Source organism: Ochotona curzoniae, unplaced genomic scaffold (assembly GCF_017591425.1).
Source record: "Ochotona curzoniae isolate NIBS_2020 unplaced genomic scaffold, NIBS_Ocur_1.0 contig_3520, whole genome shotgun sequence".
Classification (NCBI taxonomy): domain Eukaryota; kingdom Metazoa; phylum Chordata; class Mammalia; order Lagomorpha; family Ochotonidae; genus Ochotona; species Ochotona curzoniae.
The window spans coordinates 33,002,763-33,020,454 of record NW_024465894.1 but is presented as its reverse complement, the minus strand read 5'-3'; the positions used below and the strand labels follow the sequence as shown (position 1 = coordinate 33,020,454).

The 17,692-nt window shown below is 49.6% G+C and overlaps 1 protein-coding gene across 3 annotated transcripts; it reads left to right on the top strand.

Annotated features, from left to right (window-relative positions):
• The first annotated feature begins 1,351 nt into the window (after positions 1 to 1,351).
• GINS1 (GINS complex subunit 1) lies at positions 1,352 to 17,167 on the top strand. 3 transcript variants are annotated; one of them, XM_040981220.1, is made up of 7 exons: positions 1,352 to 1,478; positions 3,030 to 3,094; positions 4,314 to 4,412; positions 5,042 to 5,132; positions 8,802 to 8,918; positions 14,215 to 14,289; positions 16,849 to 17,167. In XM_040981220.1, the coding sequence occupies exons 1-7, from the start codon at positions 1,404 to 1,406 to the stop codon at positions 16,915 to 16,917; spliced, it is 591 nt and encodes a 196-aa protein (XP_040837154.1). In that variant the 5' UTR covers positions 1,352 to 1,403; the 3' UTR covers positions 16,918 to 17,167. The 3 variants fall into 3 exon arrangements, with proteins under 3 accessions (XP_040837154.1, XP_040837156.1, XP_040837155.1); XM_040981221.1 differs by lacking the exon at positions 1,352 to 1,478 and adding an exon at positions 1,591 to 1,630; XM_040981222.1 differs by lacking the exon at positions 16,849 to 17,167 and having other exon boundaries at positions 1,355 to 1,478; positions 8,802 to 8,922; positions 14,215 to 14,273.
• The last annotated feature ends 525 nt before the right edge of the window (positions 17,168 to 17,692 follow it).

Here is a 17,692-nt window from a genome sequence, read left to right as displayed (position 1 = left end):
CTAAAGTCCTCGCCTTGAACACGCCAGGATCCCATATAGGCGCCGGTTCTAATCCCAGCTGCTCCACTTCCCATCCAGCTCCCTGCTTGTGGCCTGGGAAAGCAGTCAAGGACGGCCCAAAGCTTTGGGACCCTGCACCTGCGTGGGAGACCCGGAGGAGGTTCCTGGTTCTTGGCTTCGGATTGGCATAGCATTGGCTGTTGAGGTCACTTCGGGAGTGAATCATCGGATGGAAGATCCTCCTTTGTCTCTCCTCCTCTCTGTATATCTGACTTTCCAATAACTAAACAAATCTTAAAAAAAAAAAAAAAGAAAAAGAAAAAAAGAACGGGGACGTTGTGGTTAGAGGCTAGAGGCTCACTGCGGTCTGGAAAAGCAGTGGAGAACGGCCCAAAGCCTTGGGACCCTGCATCCGTGTGGGAGACCTGGAGGAAGCTCCTGGCTCCTTAAAGCTTTAGAAAAAAAAAAATAAATAAAAAGGAATGGAAGCAAGCTGAAAAGGATGTGGGGGGGGGTCGGGGGTGGGTGGGCATGGGTTCGTAGCCTGCCAGCCGCCAGGGGAGGAGAGCATGGCTCACCTGGCGAGGAAGAGTCCCCGGCGCCCCCTCCCCCTCAGCGAGACCCCGGCGTCCCCCTCCCCCTCAGCGAGACCCCGGCGCCCCCTCCCCCTCAGCGAGACCCCAGCGTCCCCTTCCCCCTCAGCGAGACCCCGGTGCCCCCTCCCCCTCAGCGAGACCCCGGCGCCCCCTCGCCCTCAGCGAGACCCCGGCGTCCCCCTCCCCCTCAGCGAGACCCCGGCGTCCCTCCCCTCAGCGACCCGGCGTCCCCTCCCCTCGGCGAGACCCCGGCGCCCCCTCCCCCTCAGCGAGACCCCGGCGCCCCTCCCCCTCAGCGAGACCCCGGCGCCCCCTCCCCCTCAGCGAGACCCCGGCGCCCCCTCCCCCTCAGCGAGACCCCGGCGCCCCCTCGCCCTCAGCGAGACCCGGCGCCCCTCCCCTCAGCGAGACCCCGGCGCCCCCTCCCCCTCAGCGAGACCCCGGCGCCCCCCTCCCCCTCAGCGAGACCCCGGCGCCCCCTCCCCCTCAGCGAGACCCCGGCGTCCCCCTCTCCCTCAGCCAGATCCCGGCGCCCCCTCCCCCTCAGCGAGACCCCGGCGTCCCCTTCCGTTCCGCCAGACCCCGGCGCCCCCTCCCCCTCAGCCCGACGCAGTCGGGCGGAAGGACTCGAGCCGGCCGGTCTGCGCACGCGGCTACGCGCGGAGACAACTGTCCCCGGCCGGCCGCCGTAGCGGGGCTCCCATTGGCCGGGCCTCTGGCGCCAAGGCTCGACTCGGCGTCGGGCGGCTGAGGCGGCGGCCGTTGGAGGCGGCGGTTCCTGCGGGGCCGGGGCCCGTGCGAGCCGCCATGTACTGCGAAAAGGCCTTAGAGTTGGTCCGCGAGCTGCACCGCGCCCCTGAGGGACAGCTGCCGGCCTTCAACGTGAGCGAGAGGAGACGGGGAGCGGGGTGTCGCCCCGGGTGGGGAGGCCGGCCCGCGGCGCTCTTCCCTCTCGTCCCGGGTCGGCTCCCGCTCGGCCGGCGAGAGGGAAGAGGACGCGTCGGTGCCTGGATGCCCCGTGCCGTGGTAGCCAGGTGTGGTACCGGGAGTGCGGCCGGGCGGCTGGCAGGGGGCGACTGCCTGGGGGGGGGCCGTGGTGTCGTGGCGTTGGTGGGACACCCCGGCATCCAGGTGCGGGACTTGGGAGCCGGGCGGCCGGCTGGGGTGACTACCCGGGGGTCAGTCCGGCGGAGCGGCTGGCCGGGGGGCCGGGGGCCGTGGCGTTGGTGAGATACCCCGGTCTCCCGGTGCGCTGTCTCCGGGAGCCGGGCGGCCGGCTGGGGGCGGCTTCGGGGCCTCCCGGGGCAGGTGGCTGTCCTGCAGCCCGACGACCGCGTCCGCTGGTCAGGGTCTCAACGCCTGGCAGCCTCGTCCGGGCCTGACTGTTGTCGGCCACATTCCTTTGCCACCTGCCTCTTCTCCCTCCAGCTGTACCTGCAAGGGTGATGGAGGGTGAGGGGTGTCGCCCAGTGAGGAGTGCTGGAGGCGCTTGCACGGACCTCTTCCTCCCTCTGAAATAGGGTAGCCACCTTGTGGGGGCCCGGGAGCACAGGGGTGGGTGGTCCTGAGGAGGGACACCCAAGAAGAGGGGCCGCCCTGCCCCAGAAGGAAGCCAAGGCCCTAGAGAAGTGTGGCACTCCAGCAGCAAGGACAAAGCAGGGTGTGTAGGTTAGCAGCCTGGCAGCGTTTAGGGCATCACTCACAAAGCATCTTGGAAGCTGGTAGAGCACTGCAGACCGTAACAGAATAGCTTGAGACAGACCATCTCTGTAAAGAAAACGTCATCTTTTGGCTCATGAGCTCTGAGGGCTTGGAGCCCAGTTGGTTTGGCGTCGGGACAGCAGGAGTCAGGGTCAGCAGGGATCAGTCTTGAGGGTCATGTCCTGAAGAGCTAGTTCAGTCTGATCACGTCCTGAGGAGCTCACCTTTACTGTTTGTTTTATGAAAGATTTATTTTATTGTTCTTATTGGAAAGTCAGATATACAGAGAGGAGGAGAGACAGAGGAAGATCTTCCTTCTGATAGTTCGCTCCCCAAATGGCCACAATGGAGCTGCGCTGATCTGAAGCCAGGAACCAGGAACTTCTTCCAGGTCTCCCACACGGGTGCAGGGTCCCTAGGCTTTGGGCCGTCCTCGACTGCTTTCCCAGGCCACAGGCAGAGAGCTAGATGGCAAGTGGGGCCACCAGGATTCGAACTGGCTCCCATGTGGGATCCTGGTGCGTGCAAAGAGAGGACTTTAACCACTACGCTATCGCGCCGGGCCCCCTAAATTGCTTCTTAAAATAATTATCCCGTTGTGTTTGATGTTTCTCTTTCATCAGTTTTTTGATACTTCACCCCTTGTGTCTGAATGACAAGACTTGATGAATGTGTTTCAGTGTTTTATGCTTATATGTTTTTTAATTATATATTTGTATGTTTATGTTTCAGGAGGATGGAATCAGACAAGTTCTGGAAGAGATGAAGATTTTGTACGAACAAAACCAGTCTGATGTGTAAGTTATAGCAAGAATAATGTTTTAAAACCACTGAAGAAATAAGATGTTGAAATCTGTTCAGTAAACTGGATCTGCTCAGCTCCAGGCGTGCGCACATTACTGTGGTCTAGAAGGGTTTTCTGATGAGTACTGTATCTGTTGGACTTAACAGTGGTTTACATGTGGTGGGTGTTCCAGTAAATATTTGTTTGACTGTTACGGTTTGGAGGAAGTTAAAGCCTATCTGAAAGATATGTGATATGAACAAATACAGAAAGTGAAGTGGATTGTGGGAGGAAAGCAGTGTAGGCAGAGGGGATGGTGCATACAAAGGTCCTACGTCATGAAGGGGGCAGGATACTCAGAGACCAGTGTGATGGAGCTTGGCAAGTGGCAGAGGGACCTCAGGTGTGGGGCAGCTGGTGGCATGTCAGTGTCTTCAAAAATCAACCTGACTGGGCCTGGTGCAATAGTCTAGTGGCTCAAGTCCTCACCTTGTAAGCGCCAGGATCCCATATGCATGCCAGTTCCAATCCTGATGCCCCACTTCCCATCCAGCTCCCTGCCTGGGGCCTGGGAAAGCAGTTGAGGATGGCCCAGAGCCTTGGGTTTCTGCACCTACGTGGGAGACTTGGATGAAGCTCTTGGTTCCTGGCTTCGGATCGGCTCAGCTCAGCTTGGGTCATTGCGGCCACTTGGGGAGTGAATTAACGGATGGAAAATCTTCCTGTCTCTCCTCCTCTCTATATGTCTGACTTTCCAACAAATATAAATAAATCTTTAAAAAAAACAAAACATCCTCGCTGCTGTGTACATGGCAGAGTGGAGGAGAGTCAAGGAGAGCAAGATGGTCTGTGCTGCCTCACTGCCCGATCCAGAGCTGGGGGTCCACGTGGTGCTGGGCCTGAGGACCTGAGCCGTGCTCTGCTGTCCTCCCCACTCAGCCACAGCCGGGGATCTGATTGGAGCTGGAACAGCTGGCACACGAAGCAGTGCCCACACAGGATGCTGGGTGTCACAGGAGGAAGCCCAGCGTGCTAAGCCACAGTGCTGGCCCCCGCTTCTCATCTTCTGATGTCAGTAAAATCCTTTTGTGGAAGTATTTATTCTCTGCTTATGTTTGCTTATGATAACTACTAACCATAATTTGATAAAAATATATAAATTGGCTTTGGAATTTTCACTTACACTCAGATGTACTCTGTGTTGTTGTTGTTTAAATAAATGCTCCTCACAGGACTGAAGCAAAGTCAGGTGGCCGAAGTGATTTGATCCCAACCATCAAATTTCGACACTGCTGTTTGTTAAGAAACAGACGTTGCACCTTAGCCTACCTGTAAGTGCCCTCGGTTTGATTTGGGGTGGCAAGGAGTAGTGGAGGGTTTTCACTGTTGCTTCCCAATTCAGCTGTTCAAATGGGTAATGGGAAGGTTGAGTCATCTTTGTAACAGTTTTAAATTCTTTTTTTCTGGAAGAAAAACGTTTGCGCAAGATGGCATTGTTGGGAAAGTAAGGTGTGTACTATAATAGCATGTACCACATGGACCCATCGTATCCCGCAGAGTTAGCAGTTTTGTGGTTCACCGTGTTTCCTCTCGTAGAGTGAACAGTCTTTCAGGGTTCACCGTGTTTTATCCCATAGAGTGAGGAGTTTCATGGGTCACCATTGTGTTTTGTTTTGCAGCCATCATGGCACTTCACCACCAAATCTTTTGGTGTATTTAGTAGTTTGTTATTTCTTCAAGAAATGAGTCCTTTGCATCTGCATCCTTTTTCTGTTGGGACCGCTGGCCTCGAGGTCAGTCCAGTGGAAGCTGTTGGCTTCGCTGGTTTCCTGGCATCGGTTCAGTCCCCACGTGCTCATTCTCTCACTTGGTTGGTTTGCATGAGGAGTCTGGCCTCTCCCTCAGAACAGCTGTCTTATCCCTTCGTTCCCACATCCTCTGACATGTGCCAACATCCTAGGTATGACCGGTTGCTTCGGATCAGAGCGCTCAGGTGGGAGTACGGCAGCGTCTTGCCCAACACCCTGCGGTTTCACATGTCGTCTGAAGAAGTAAGTTAGTGTTGTGGCACTGTTCTGTAACAGGATTTAGTGGCATTTCTCTTTGTTTTTGGTGTGTTTTTCAACAATTTTTGCCCATGTTTGTTTATTATGTACCGTGATGGGTAGTATGCGGTGAGATTCTAAATGCTATGTGGAACACTATTGTTGACGGATAGTCTCTTATACTTGTGGTCACCTGTTAGTGGAATTAAAGGTATTTCATTTGGGGATTTCTACAAAACGTGTGTATATACAGATGTTTGTGTAATCAACAGTACAGATTCATATTTGTAATGAAATCTGTGTGCAGTCATTGAATCAGGTGATTGCAGAGAAGTCAAATGGCTCAGGAGGAAGGAAGGCACCGCGGCTGCTGGGCTCTGGCGGGAGCCACAGAGCTGGGGAGGAAGCCAGAGAGATGGGGGATACTCACCACACCTTTAACCCTTTTAACTTTTTTGAGGGATTTTAAGCCTTAGTGTTACGAAATTTCACAGATGCATAGATGTATACACGTACAGAAGAATACACAGCTTAATGATGAGAGTTCCCAGGGACCTACCATTTTCCCCTCTACTGCCCACAGAGTAGACGTGCCCCACAGCTGTGTGTCCATCTTTTTTTTTTAAGGTTTATTTATTTATTGAAAAGTCAGATATACAGAGAGGAGGAGAGACAGAGGAAGATCTTCTGTCTGATGATTCACTCCCCAAGTGACCTCAACGGCCAATGCTGCGCCAGTTTGAAGCCAGGAGCCAGGAACTTATCCCGTCCTCAAATGCTTTCCCAGGCCACAAGCGGGGAGCTGGATGGGAAGTGGGGCCACTGGCATTAGAACTGGCGCCCATATGGGATCCTGGGCGTGCAAGGCGAGGACCTTAACCACTGCGCCACTGCACTGGGCCCCCATCTCATTGCTTTTTAAAATATTTTGCAGTGTAAGGATGCATCCCTGAACACTGCAATTTAATATTGGTCATTATTGAGTTTTACATATATGGATTCCTAGAGTTCTTTTGTCAGTAATTTCACTAAGCTTCATATTTTTGAGATTCTGTTCTGTTGATGTAGTTGTGGTTTTATTATTCTAGTTGAGTTATAGACTATAATTTATCAGGGCCTGGCGGCGTGGCCTAGCGGCTGAAGTCCTCACCTTGCACACGCTGGGATCCCATATGGGTGCTGGTTCTAATCCCGGCAGCTCCACCTCCCATCCAGCTCCCTGCTTGTGGCCTGGGAAAGCAATCCAGGATGGCCCAAGGCTTTGGGACCCTGCACCTGTGTGGGAGACCTGGAAGAAGTTCCTGGATCCTGGCTTCAGATTGGTGCAGCTCCAGCTGTCGCAGCCACTTGGGGAGTGAGTCATCAGACAGAAGATCTTCCTCTCTCTCTCCTCTCTGTGTATCTGACTTTCCAATAAATAAATAAATAAATCTTTAAAAAAAAAAAAGACTATAATTTATCATTGGTATTATTTCAGCTTAAGCTTTATTTTAGGAAGTTTTATTTATTTTCATTTTGTTGGAAAGGCAGATATACAGAGAGGAGAGACAGAGAGGAACATCTTCCGTCCGATGATTCACTCCCCAAGTGAGCGCAACGGGTCGATACTATGCCGATCCGAAGCCAGGAGCCTCTTCCGGGTCTCCCACGCGGGTGCAGGTTCCCAAAGCTTTGGGCTGTCCTCGACTGCTTTCCCAGGCCACAGGCAGGGAGCTGGAAGGGAAGCGGGGCTGCCGGGATTAGAACCGGCGCCCATATGGGATCCCGGGCGTGCAAGGCGAGGACCTTTAACCACTTGCGCCACCGCGCCGGGCCCTATTTTCATTTTGTCTGAAGGAAAGGTTGCAGGTGGAGATCATTTCTCTGGTCCCCACAGCTAAAGCTGGGTTGTGCTGGAGCCGGGAGCCTAGAGCTGGGCTTGTCCATGCCGAAGCCAGGAGCCTAGAGCTGGATTGTGCTAGAGCCAGGAGCCTAGAGCAGAATTGTGCTGGAGCCAGGAGCCTAGAGTTCAGTTTGCATCTCCCACAGGAGAGGCAGTGACTCATGTCCTCGAGCCGTCACTGGCTGCCTTCATAGGTTCAGTAGCAGGAATGTGGGGCTTGGAGTGGAGCTGGAACTTGAACCTGAGCATGCTGATATGGGGTACGGCTTCCCAAGTCGCCTCCTTGTCACTGCACTGAATGGCTACCTCAGGTCTAGGGGTTTAACTTCAAGGCTGTTGACATGTGAGGCTGCCCTGTTGCTTTGGAGGGTGTTGAGCAATCCCTCTGGGCTCTCCTCATTAGAGCAGCTCTTCTGTGCCCTGTGTGTGACAGCCAGAACTTCTCCAGGCAGTACACGTGTACCCTGGAAAGTGAAGTCGGTTTGATTTACAGAGGGTGTGTATTTTTAGTTCATTCTGCCCAGTGATTTTTCCAAGGGCCGTATCCTTTACACTCCCACCGGTCGTGTGATAGTCCTTGCCCGATATGTGCATTTGCCAGTCTTTCACACATCCCTTGGCATACGATGATTCCTCATTTTGGTTTTATTTTCCTGTGATCAGTGGTTCTAAGCATACCTCTCTTTTGATGATTTGCATATCTTTTTTTCTAAATTCCTGTTCAAGTCTAATTTTTTAGCACATTTCAGCTAGTCAGCGACTGGTGCACATTTGAGTCTTGTTCTTACCCTTGATTGCGTGTTCCCAACCAGGTACTGAAATCTCGAAGCTTGTGAGCAGTGATGTGACACCTGGAAGGTTTGGGTTTCAGAGCATATCCCCATCTGAAACTCCAGAATGGGGAATGTTCCGTTCTCGAGCATATCCAGCTTTCTGCCCTTTGTCGATTATATACGTACATTTTGCACCTTTATGGCTTTTGACTTTCCATTTTCTTAATGGCATCTTGTAGGAAACAAAGTTATTGGTAGGTTGTTATTATTAATGTGGCCAGTCTAATTTTTCCCTGTGTAGTGAGGATGTTTGTTTTGTTTTGGACCCAATTGGAGAAATCATTGTCTGCCCTAATGTTACTAAGGTAATTTTCCAGGGTAGTCTTAGGGAAGGCATATCCAGAATCGTTTAATCTGGCACTGCCAAGGCACCTGGGGTGGGACTTGAGATTTGGTGAGTCTGTGGCAGTCCACCGAGGATTTCATGAATATCCTGATGGCTCCTCACCCTGTGTTAGTGCTGCACTTCACCTTGTGTAGATTTACAGTGTTGAATTTTCTTGTGGGTGATGGAGGAGTCAAGGTTCATTTTGAATGTTGATGTTGAAGTGATACCGTTCCATTTATGAAATGCTGTCCCTATTCTCAGTGCTCTATCTATGTACAGCCGCCTTTGTCACTCAGGAGAGCCCAGCCTCCTGTGGGGTTCGGGCTGGGACACTTGCTGTACTATTAGTCTGTAGCTGGAGTTTATACTTCTGTATTAGTTTTATTTTCATGATGTGTTTCTGGCCATGATCTGTTTCCTTAGGGTTATGCTTAGTAAGTCAGGTTGTAAGCTGTGAGAGTAGAGATTTTTGGTCCATTTTGTTGAGTGTGCAGATCAGTGCCTAGATCCTGCGTGTCTGTAATGATTGCAAGAATGGTGCATATTGACACAGGTGCTGGTTTTGAAAGGCTGAGTGTATAATTTGCACACAACTTAATTTAACTTTGTCCAATCCCATCTTGTTTTTACAGACGGAGTGGTTTAGTCAGTATAAAAAATCCCTTGCTACTTACATGAGGACTCTGGGAGGAGATGAAGGCCTGGACATCACGCAGGATATGAAGCCTCCAAAAAGCTTATATATTGAAGTAGGTGTATTCTTCAAAAGTGGATTTTTTCCTCTCTCTCTCTTTTTTTTTAGGATCTATTTATTTTTCTTGAAAGAATTTATTTTTCTTGAAAGAGAGAGGGAAGAAGGGAGCTCTTCCATCTCCTGGTTCATGACCCAAATGACTGCCATGGTCAGGGCTGAGCCAGTCCCGAACCGGGAACTTCTTCTGGCCCTTGCGTCAGAGTGTAGGGCCCAGGGACTTGGTCCATCCTCTGTTGTTTCCCAGGCCACACAACAGGGAGTGGGGTCTGAAATGGAGCACCCGGTGTGAGCCAGTGCCCATGTGGGATGCCAGAGCCACAGGCCTGCTACGCCACTGTGCCACCCCGGGGTTTTCTTTAGTACCTGGTGGTTGCTGCCTCTGAGCTCGGGTGAAGGGTGTTTATAGATATTTACTGGCTTCTGAAAACACAGGGACACCAACCAAAGCCGAAATTGATGCTTATTGTGGGTTGGTGACAGAAGATTAGAACAGGTAAAGTTTTATGAGTATACCTATTTTAGGAATGTTGTGTTTTAGATTATGTAAATATTTTACCTATTATCAAAATAAGATTAGGCATAAATGGTAACCAGGTCTTAAAATTTTAAAGATTATTTAGTTTTATTTGAGAGGCAAAAATATTTTAACAGAGAGAAGGAAAGCTAGACTGAGAAGGTCTTCCATCCATGGTTCAATCTCAAAATGGCCAGAGCTGATCTCAATGGGAGCCAGTGGCTTCCTCCAGGTCTCTCACGTGGTTGCAGCATCCCAAGGCCACATCAGAGAGCTCAGTTGAAGTACAGCAGCCGGGACACGAGTGGCACCCAAGTGAGATGCTGCAGAACTGCAAGGAGACACAGAAAGATCTTCTAACCATTGTTTCGTTCCCCAAGTGATAGAAGTGGCCAGAGCTGAGCCCATCTGAACCAGGAGCCAGGAGCTTCTTTGTGGTTTCCCATGCAGTTGCAGGGTTCCAAGGCTTTGGTCTGTCTTCTGCTGCTTTCCCAGGCCACAAGCAGGGAGCTGGATGAGAAGTGTAGCCATCAAAATATGAACAGGTGCCATATGGGATCCTGGCACATACAAGGGGAGGATTTAGCCACTAGGTTGTTGTGCTGGACCCAATTCCTAAAATTTTAAGGCAGAATGAAACAAACTGTTCAAGTTTGTGGGTTAGCCAAACAAGTTTTTGTCATCTTAGCCATTTTTATGAGTTTAATTTTCTATTTTCTGTGATATTTACCTAGTTGACAAGGATGCATGCCCATGAGGACCACTGACTATATGTTGGGAACGGTCATTGGCATGGGTGCAATGAATGCTTCCAATTTTCCTTTTCTTTCCTTCCTTTTCTCCTGTGTCTGGGCTTGGGAGAGGGTCTCCCTGTCTGCCAAACTTTTTTTTTTTTTTTTACAATGTTTACATGTAAACATGCATTCTAAGATCGGACCATGTGTCCCCTGATCCTCCTGGGGCTGGAGTTTGGGAGTCCTCCAGGACACCTCGCCTGGGCGGACCCCAGACCTGATTTTTGCATGTGCCAGCCAGTACAGGCTCAGGTTCTGTCTGTCACATGCATGAGCCTACACACACGCTGGTGATTGTAGCTGCCCGGTCAGTCCCCAACCCCATGTCCCACACAGACTATGGGCACTCCAACTTTGAGCCGCCGTCCTCTGCAGCAGGCCGTGTTTATACAGCTCCTTCCTACCTGAAGTGCTCACGGTTTCAGGTTCTGCACGTATGACCAGTGCTTGTTCCTTTTCAATCACAACCATTCTTAAGGATGTGTGACGTGGTACATTTTAGTGATCTGACTTGAATTATCCCAACACCTAGTGGTGTTGAGCCACTTTGATTCCTCTTTAGCCACTTATATGTCTTTGGTGAAATGTTCTTTGCCTCTCTTGAAATTTTTTTGTGTGTGTGTGCAATTTCACTAGATTTGTGTATAGTCTGAATAGTAATACCTTAATCAGATAGGTAATTTGCATATTTTTTAAGCCTTTGAGCTAATTTTGAATAAATTTCGAAATATGATGTTAGGGCGTGACCCAACTTCATTGTTTCGCATGTGGAGAGTCAGTTTCCCCAGTGCCATTTGTTGTTATTTATTTATTTGAAAGGTTTTTAAATTTTAGTTGAAAGCCAGTTACAGAGAGAGTTATCATGTGTTAGTTCACTGTCAGTGGTCGCACTGGCTAGAGCAGGGCTGGTCTGAAGCCAGGAGCTTCTGGTCTCCCATGTGGGTGCGAGGTCTAGGGCCTTGGACTGTCCCCTGCAGCTTAAGCAGGCCGTAGCAGAGGGCTGGATGGGAAATGGAGCAGCTGGCGCTGTAACTGGCATCCACATGGGATCCCGGTGCTTCAGGTGGAGATTCAGCATGCTCTCCCACTGCACTGACCCTGTTTCTTGTTTAATTTTTAAGGTTTTATTTAAAAGGCAAAACATAGGGCCCAGCACGTTAGCCTAATGACTAAAGTCCACCCTTTCATGTGCTGGAATCCCGTATGGGTGCAGGTTCATATCCTGGCTGCTCCATTTCCCATCCAGCTTCTTGCTTGTAGCCTGAGCAAGCAATGGAGGATGGGCCAAGTCCTTGGGACCCTGCACCCACATGGGAGATCTGGAAGAAGTTCCTGACTTCAGATCAGCTCAGCTCTGGCCATTGTGGCTACTTAGGGAGTGAAACAGCAGATGGAAGAGCCTTCTCTGTGAATCTGACTTTCCAGTAATACAGTGAAAAGCAAAACATGGGGAAAGGAAAGACACAGAAAACTCCCTTCCCCGATTCATTCCTCGGTGATCACAACAGCCAAGGCAGGGAAGGCTCAAAGCTGGAGCCAGAATAGATGACTGGAAGCTGGACTGGAAGGGAAGGAGCCAGGATTCCATCCAGCTCTAAAATATGGAATACCTGTGTTGCAAGTGGCAGCTTAACCCACAATGTTACAGCATGGGCCCCTTGTCTGTGATTCTGTGTTCATCCCGCTGAGCTCTGTTGATGTGTCCCAGTGCATCCCTTCCCAGTGACAAACTGACCCTGCTGTGCTGACAGCTTGTCTGCCATGCCTTCCGCTGCCTGGCCTTGCTTGTTTTTAATTTTCTTCTCAGATTACCGGTATGTTGAGGTGAAACATTTTGTGTTTTGACTATTGATACTTCAAGTTCTAACACGTGTGTGTGTGTGTGTGTGTGTGTGTGTGAATGTGTGTAATCTTTGAGGTTTCTTGTAAAAAAAAGAAATCTGTAAAGAGAATTAGTTCTTCCTTTCCAGTTTGGAAGCTTGTTCTTTTCCTAATTAATCTGGTTGTAACTTCAGTTGTATGTTGTATGTTAGTGGCAAAAGCAGGCATGCTTGCCTGTGTGAGCTTAGAAGGAAAGGCTTTGGTATTGTTGAGCAGCGGTTTTTACATACATGTGGCCTGTTATGTTGAGGTATTTCCTTCTCTCCCTAGTTTGTTAAGTGTTTTGAATCACGAAAGGGCATTGAACTTTGTCAAATGTCTTTTCTGTGTCAGTTGAAATTGCTTCTGTTAATGTGGTTTATTATGATTGATGTTTGCCTGTGGAAACATTCTCACATTCTGGGAATCCCAGCTGCTCATGTCTGTAACTTTTTAATATGCTGCTAAATATACCTATTAATGCAGTTTGGCACTATCATGCTGAGGGCATCTTCATCAGTGTTCCTCAGAGATACTGATCTGTGCTTGCTTCGGCAGCCCATGCACTAAATTGGAACGGTACAGCTCATACTCCCATCACTTCCACTAATTTGTAGGATTCTTATCAAGCCGTTTCCCAGAAGGCATGCTACGTGTCTGGGCCAGATTCCGAGGCAATGGGTAGGCACACAGTAAGGTGTCCAGAAACGGCATGGGCTGAACGTACTCCTGTGTGCAGTTAAAGGCCTACTCACCAGGACATAGTCAGCAACATTAACTCCCAGGCTCACATTGGTTGCAAAAGCCATCTCTCGGGGCAAACAACAATGTCTCAATGGATTACAGAATGCTTGGCGGGGTGGCTGAGTGTCCATGCAGAGGGGGTGAGAGTGGGTCTAGTTGGTTGGAGAGACATCTGTCAGGCTGTGCCATACAGCTGCAAGCTCCTCACGGCCTTGCCAACAGGGGAGCTGTTCTCTCCACACCTTTGTGTCACCCACACTCACTGCAGATAGAGGCACACATTCTCATACACACACACATTCTCTCCCCTCCCTCCTTCCCCTCTCTTCCCATCTCCCCTCTCTCCCCATCTCCCCTCTCCTTTTCAAATAAATAAATCTAAACATTGTTTTCGGTGTAAGCTTTTAGAACCCCTGCCTTTCAGAGAGCTCTGCAGTTATTGGGATTGGCTTTCTGTGTAGAATGTAGGCAGGTGTCAGATTTCATTTTGTATGAGGATATTGAGATGACCTGGACTATTTATTGAAAACTTTCTCAGGTTGGCATGATGGCGCCACTGGCTAATCCTCCCCCTGCAAATGCTGGCATCTCATATAGGCGCCAGTTTGTGTCCCAGCTACTCCCTTTCCATCCAGGTTCCTGATTATGGCCTAGGAAAATAGCACAGGATAGCCCAAAAAAACCTTGGGACCCTGCACCCACATGGGAGACCCAGAAGAAGCGCTTAGCTCCTGGCTTCAGATTGGCTCAGCTCGGGCTGTTATGGCTCCTTGGGGAGTGAGCAGGAGGACAGAAGAGCTTTCTTTGTCTCTGCTTCTTTCTGTTGGTCTGACTTTTTTTTAAAAATTGCAAAGTCAAATATATAGAGGAGAGACAGAGAGGAAGCTCTTCCATCCAATGATTCACTCCCAAAGTGACTACAGTGGCCGGAGCTGTACCGATCCAAAGTCAAGAGCCAAGACCCTTGGGTCTCCCACGTGGGCCCAGAATCCCAAGGCTTTGGATCATCCTCTGTTGCTTTCCCACGCCAAAGGCAGGGAGCTGAATGGGAAATGGAGCAACCATGACATGAACCAGCAGCCGTATGGGATGCTGTTTGAAGGTGGAAGATGAGCCTGTTGTTCTGTAGCACCATTGGCTGTTGTCCCTCCCTGTCAGGCGGGACAGATGGAGCGGGCGAGCCTGAGGCAGCAAGGAGGGTGAGAAGGGATGGTTGGAGCATTCGAGTTCCCCAGGAGCAGCCAGCCTGAGGGCACAGGGAAGGGCAAGACAGAGTGCTGGACTGGCACCGAGCAGGTGTTTGCTGAATGCTGTTTTTGTTTCTTTTCCTGCATATGTGTATTGCATAATTTAGATTAAGTATCTGTTTTTCCTTTCAGGTGCGGTGTCTAAAAGACTATGGAGAATTTGAAATTGATGATGGCACTTCGGTCTTACTGAAGAAAAATAGCCAGGTATTTCTTTTTGTCTTCAGATATTCTTCAGTTTTTAAGAGGATTGATAGTGGAACTGTTAGGAACAGTAGTAAAATAAGTAGCACCTTGTAATAATCATTTGCATCTTGGACATTAAGTGTAATATGCTAATACTAGAAGCAAATGTTGTATGGTCAGAAAATGCTGATTTGCTTGGTAATTCTTACATTTCACACTAACCGTTTTCTAGGGGAATTACCGTGATGGCCCATGCTTTAGTTAAGTGGCAGATCATCATCTGGGGATGTTAAACTACTGGGGTTACCTTTTTTCTTTGAATTCCAATTTATCAACAAAAGTGGCCAAGCTTTAATTTTAAACCTGTACTTCACTTTTAAATCCTACTTCTCTATCTCCCACATCAACTCGTGGTAAGTCTTGACTGCTCCATTTCCAATCCAGCTCCTTGCCACCTTGCCTGAGAGCGAGCCTACACCAGAGACCCAGGTGACAGTTCTGGCTCCTAGCTTCTGCCGCGCCAGCCCTGGCTTCTGTGACTTTTGGAAAGTGAATTGGTAGATTTAACGTCTGTCTCTGTTTCTCTCTACCTTGCCTTCCAGACAAATAAATAAATCTTTTTTCCTACGGAATTTTTCAGCATACCAGAATTTAGCAGGGAAAGACAGAAATTTGAAGACTATAACTTAGGCTAATTTTTTTTTATGAAGAATCTCAGTGTATTTATTGTTTCCTTAGAAATCTTCAGATTCATACTAGGTGAAGTCCTCTTAGCTAAATTGATTTTTTATGCTCTTCAAGTTTTCTGAGGACACAGTATAGGGAGAAAAATGATCCAGTAAAAGCCACCTCAATGCAGAGCCTTGGTGTCCAGTTCTGCACATCCCCGTGAGGGCTTTGTTCATGTGGGGTAGCCTGGCACTGCAGGCCATGCAATCATTGGGCTGATTTCCTTAATGCAAATAAGCTGGCATCTTTGGAGCTATTAGTAGTTTACAAAAATGAAGGTTGGGTTTTTTCCCCCAAGATTTATTTTTTATTGGAAAGTCAGAGATAGAGGGAGGAGGAGAGAGAGAAAGGAAGGTTTTTCATCTGCTGGTTCATTCCCCAAGTGGCAGCAATGGCTGGAGCTAGAAGCCTCTTCTGGGTCTCCCAGGCGGGTGCAGGTTCCTACGGTCTTGGGCTGTCCTTGACTGCTTTACCAGTCCAGAAGCAGGGAGCTGGATGGGAAGCAGAGCAGCTGGGACAGGAACTGCTGCTGATATGGAATCCCTACGTGTGCAAGGTGAGGACATTAGCCACTAGGTTACCACACTGGGTTCGATTTTTTTTTTTTAAGATTTATTTTATTCTCATTGGAAAGTCAGAAATACAGAGAGGAGGAGAGACAGAGAAGATGATCTTATGTCTTTTCATTCACTCCCCAAGTGGCCCCAACGGCCGAAGCTGCGCTGATTCTAAGCCAGGAGCTTATAGCCTCTTCTGGGTCTCCCACATGGATGCAGGGCCCCAAAGCTTTGGGCTGTCCTCGATTGCTTTCCCAGGCCACAAGCAGGGAGCTGGATGGGAAGTCGAGCCGCCAAGACGTTAACTGGCGTTAATTCATATAGGATTCTGGCACGTGCAAGGCGAGGATTTTAGCCGCTCAGCTATAGTGCCAGGCCCAGGGTTTGATATTATAAAAACAGATGTTTGCGGGTGTTCTCATTTCTGGCTAAGGTAAAGATGTCGTGCCTGTGTGTCCTCACAGGAGTCAGAGACTAGTGCATCCCAAGTAGCTGAGGCGGAAGTTCTGGGGGACTCTCACAGGAAGCTCAGATCACAGAGACAAAGCATCACTTCACACCGCTTGCTGTGCTCTCTGTCACGTGCTGTGGCGGCTCTGGCAGCGCTGCCCTGAGCCTGGGCCTGCCCTGCCTCTCGGCTCAGTGTGCACCTCGTGATGCTTAGAGCCCAGTCGCAAAGTGGCCTGCCCAGCTTCAGTTTCAACAATGGAGACTCTGAGTTATAGCCAGTTAAAGTTGGTATTAAGTGGCTTCCAAAATGATCACATTTAGGATTGTTTATAGAAGTGATATAGATCATTTGTGTAATGTGAACCACTGAAAAGGAAACATTTGGTAACCACAATTCTTTCTGTACATTTGTCAGTGTGACTGGCAGCTTTTATTTTAGTCCAGAAGTGAGAGTTTCTTTCTTTTTTTTTTTTTTAATAAATGTAAATTTTTGTGAGCAGCAGAGAGGCAAGGCGAGCTCACACTGGATGGCTCGGCCAGGGACAAGGCCTGGGGCTGGGTTCTCGATCCATGTTTCCACTTGACCCGAGTGTGAGAGCAGGGGCTGGAGTGAACTGTGTCACACATCCCAGGGATGGAATCTAGTTAATTTAGCAAACGAGGAAATCAGAATTCAGTCCCACCGTAAGGGGCATCAGTTCCAGTGGATTACAACAGCAAACACTAAGTTTAGCATTTAATTGCTTGGCTGTGGCAGTGGAAGGAATATATAATCATTCACTACTGCAAAAGTGATTTAGAATTCTTCAGTCCTTCTTACTCTCTTTCCCCCTTCTTCCCTCAGCACTTTCTACCCCGGGGGAAGTGTGAGCAGTTGATCAGACAAGGAGTTCTGGAGCATGTCCTGTCTTGAGCAGGAGTGTGTGGTGTCCTCCTGCTGTTGTGCGTATGCCCTGGGGCTGCTGGGACCACTACTGAGAGCGCCTGAAGCCCACCTGCCCTGTGCTTGTCACTAGGACAGCCAGGAGGACTTGGACAAGACCATGTTTGCTGTTAAAGAACTGTTTTCTGTGTTGTAGGTCATTGTTCCTACCTTGTTTTGTAATATACTGTACTGTAGTCCTGACATTCTGTTTAAAATAAAAATAAAACATTGTTCCATGTGGAGTGCCTGTGTATGTAGGAAGAAGGCAGATCTTTGTGTGTGTGGTTGTCTGAGGTGCTGTGTGTGCCCCAGACAGCTGGCTGGCCTGCATGGCTCAGGTCATGGGACAGGTGGTGGTGTGCCCTGCACTGGCTTTCGCTTACTGAATGCTTGGGCGTACTGACTTGACATCTGTCTCTTCGCGAGGGAAGCAGGGAAGGCTGTGATGATTTTACTCATTTCCAGCAGGATGTTCTGCAGTTTCCTTTTTGGTTCCTGGGTCGTACAGTAAGCTGTACCTGTCCTGCCCAGTTCTCGAGTGCAGGGAGCACTGGTTTGTGTCTTTATTGGGATCATATTCCAATGCTTCCAGCTCTCCCTACCCAACAACTGATGCTGCAAATTCATCCAGTCTTGGGGTTCCCCCAGGAATGTGTGCAGTTAAGCTCCCACATGGAAGGGGGGCGTGTGGCTGCAGGGCAAGCCTGGGGGCGCTGGGCAGCACAGCAGCCTGGCAGGGAGGACGGTGGTTTTCAGGGTGTGG

Coding starts and splice junctions, on each gene's coding strand:
- GINS1 (XM_040981220.1), top strand. CDS start 1,404: ATGTACTGCGAAAAGGCCTTAGAGTTGGTCCGCGAGCTGCACCGCGCC. Junction 5,133..8,801: donor TTCACATGTCGTCTGAAGAA/GTAAGTTAGTGT, acceptor TTGTTTTTACAG/ACGGAGTGGTTTAGTCAGTA. Junction 14,290..16,848: donor TACTGAAGAAAAATAGCCAG/GTATTTCTTTTT, acceptor TTCTTCCCTCAG/CACTTTCTACCCCGGGGGAA.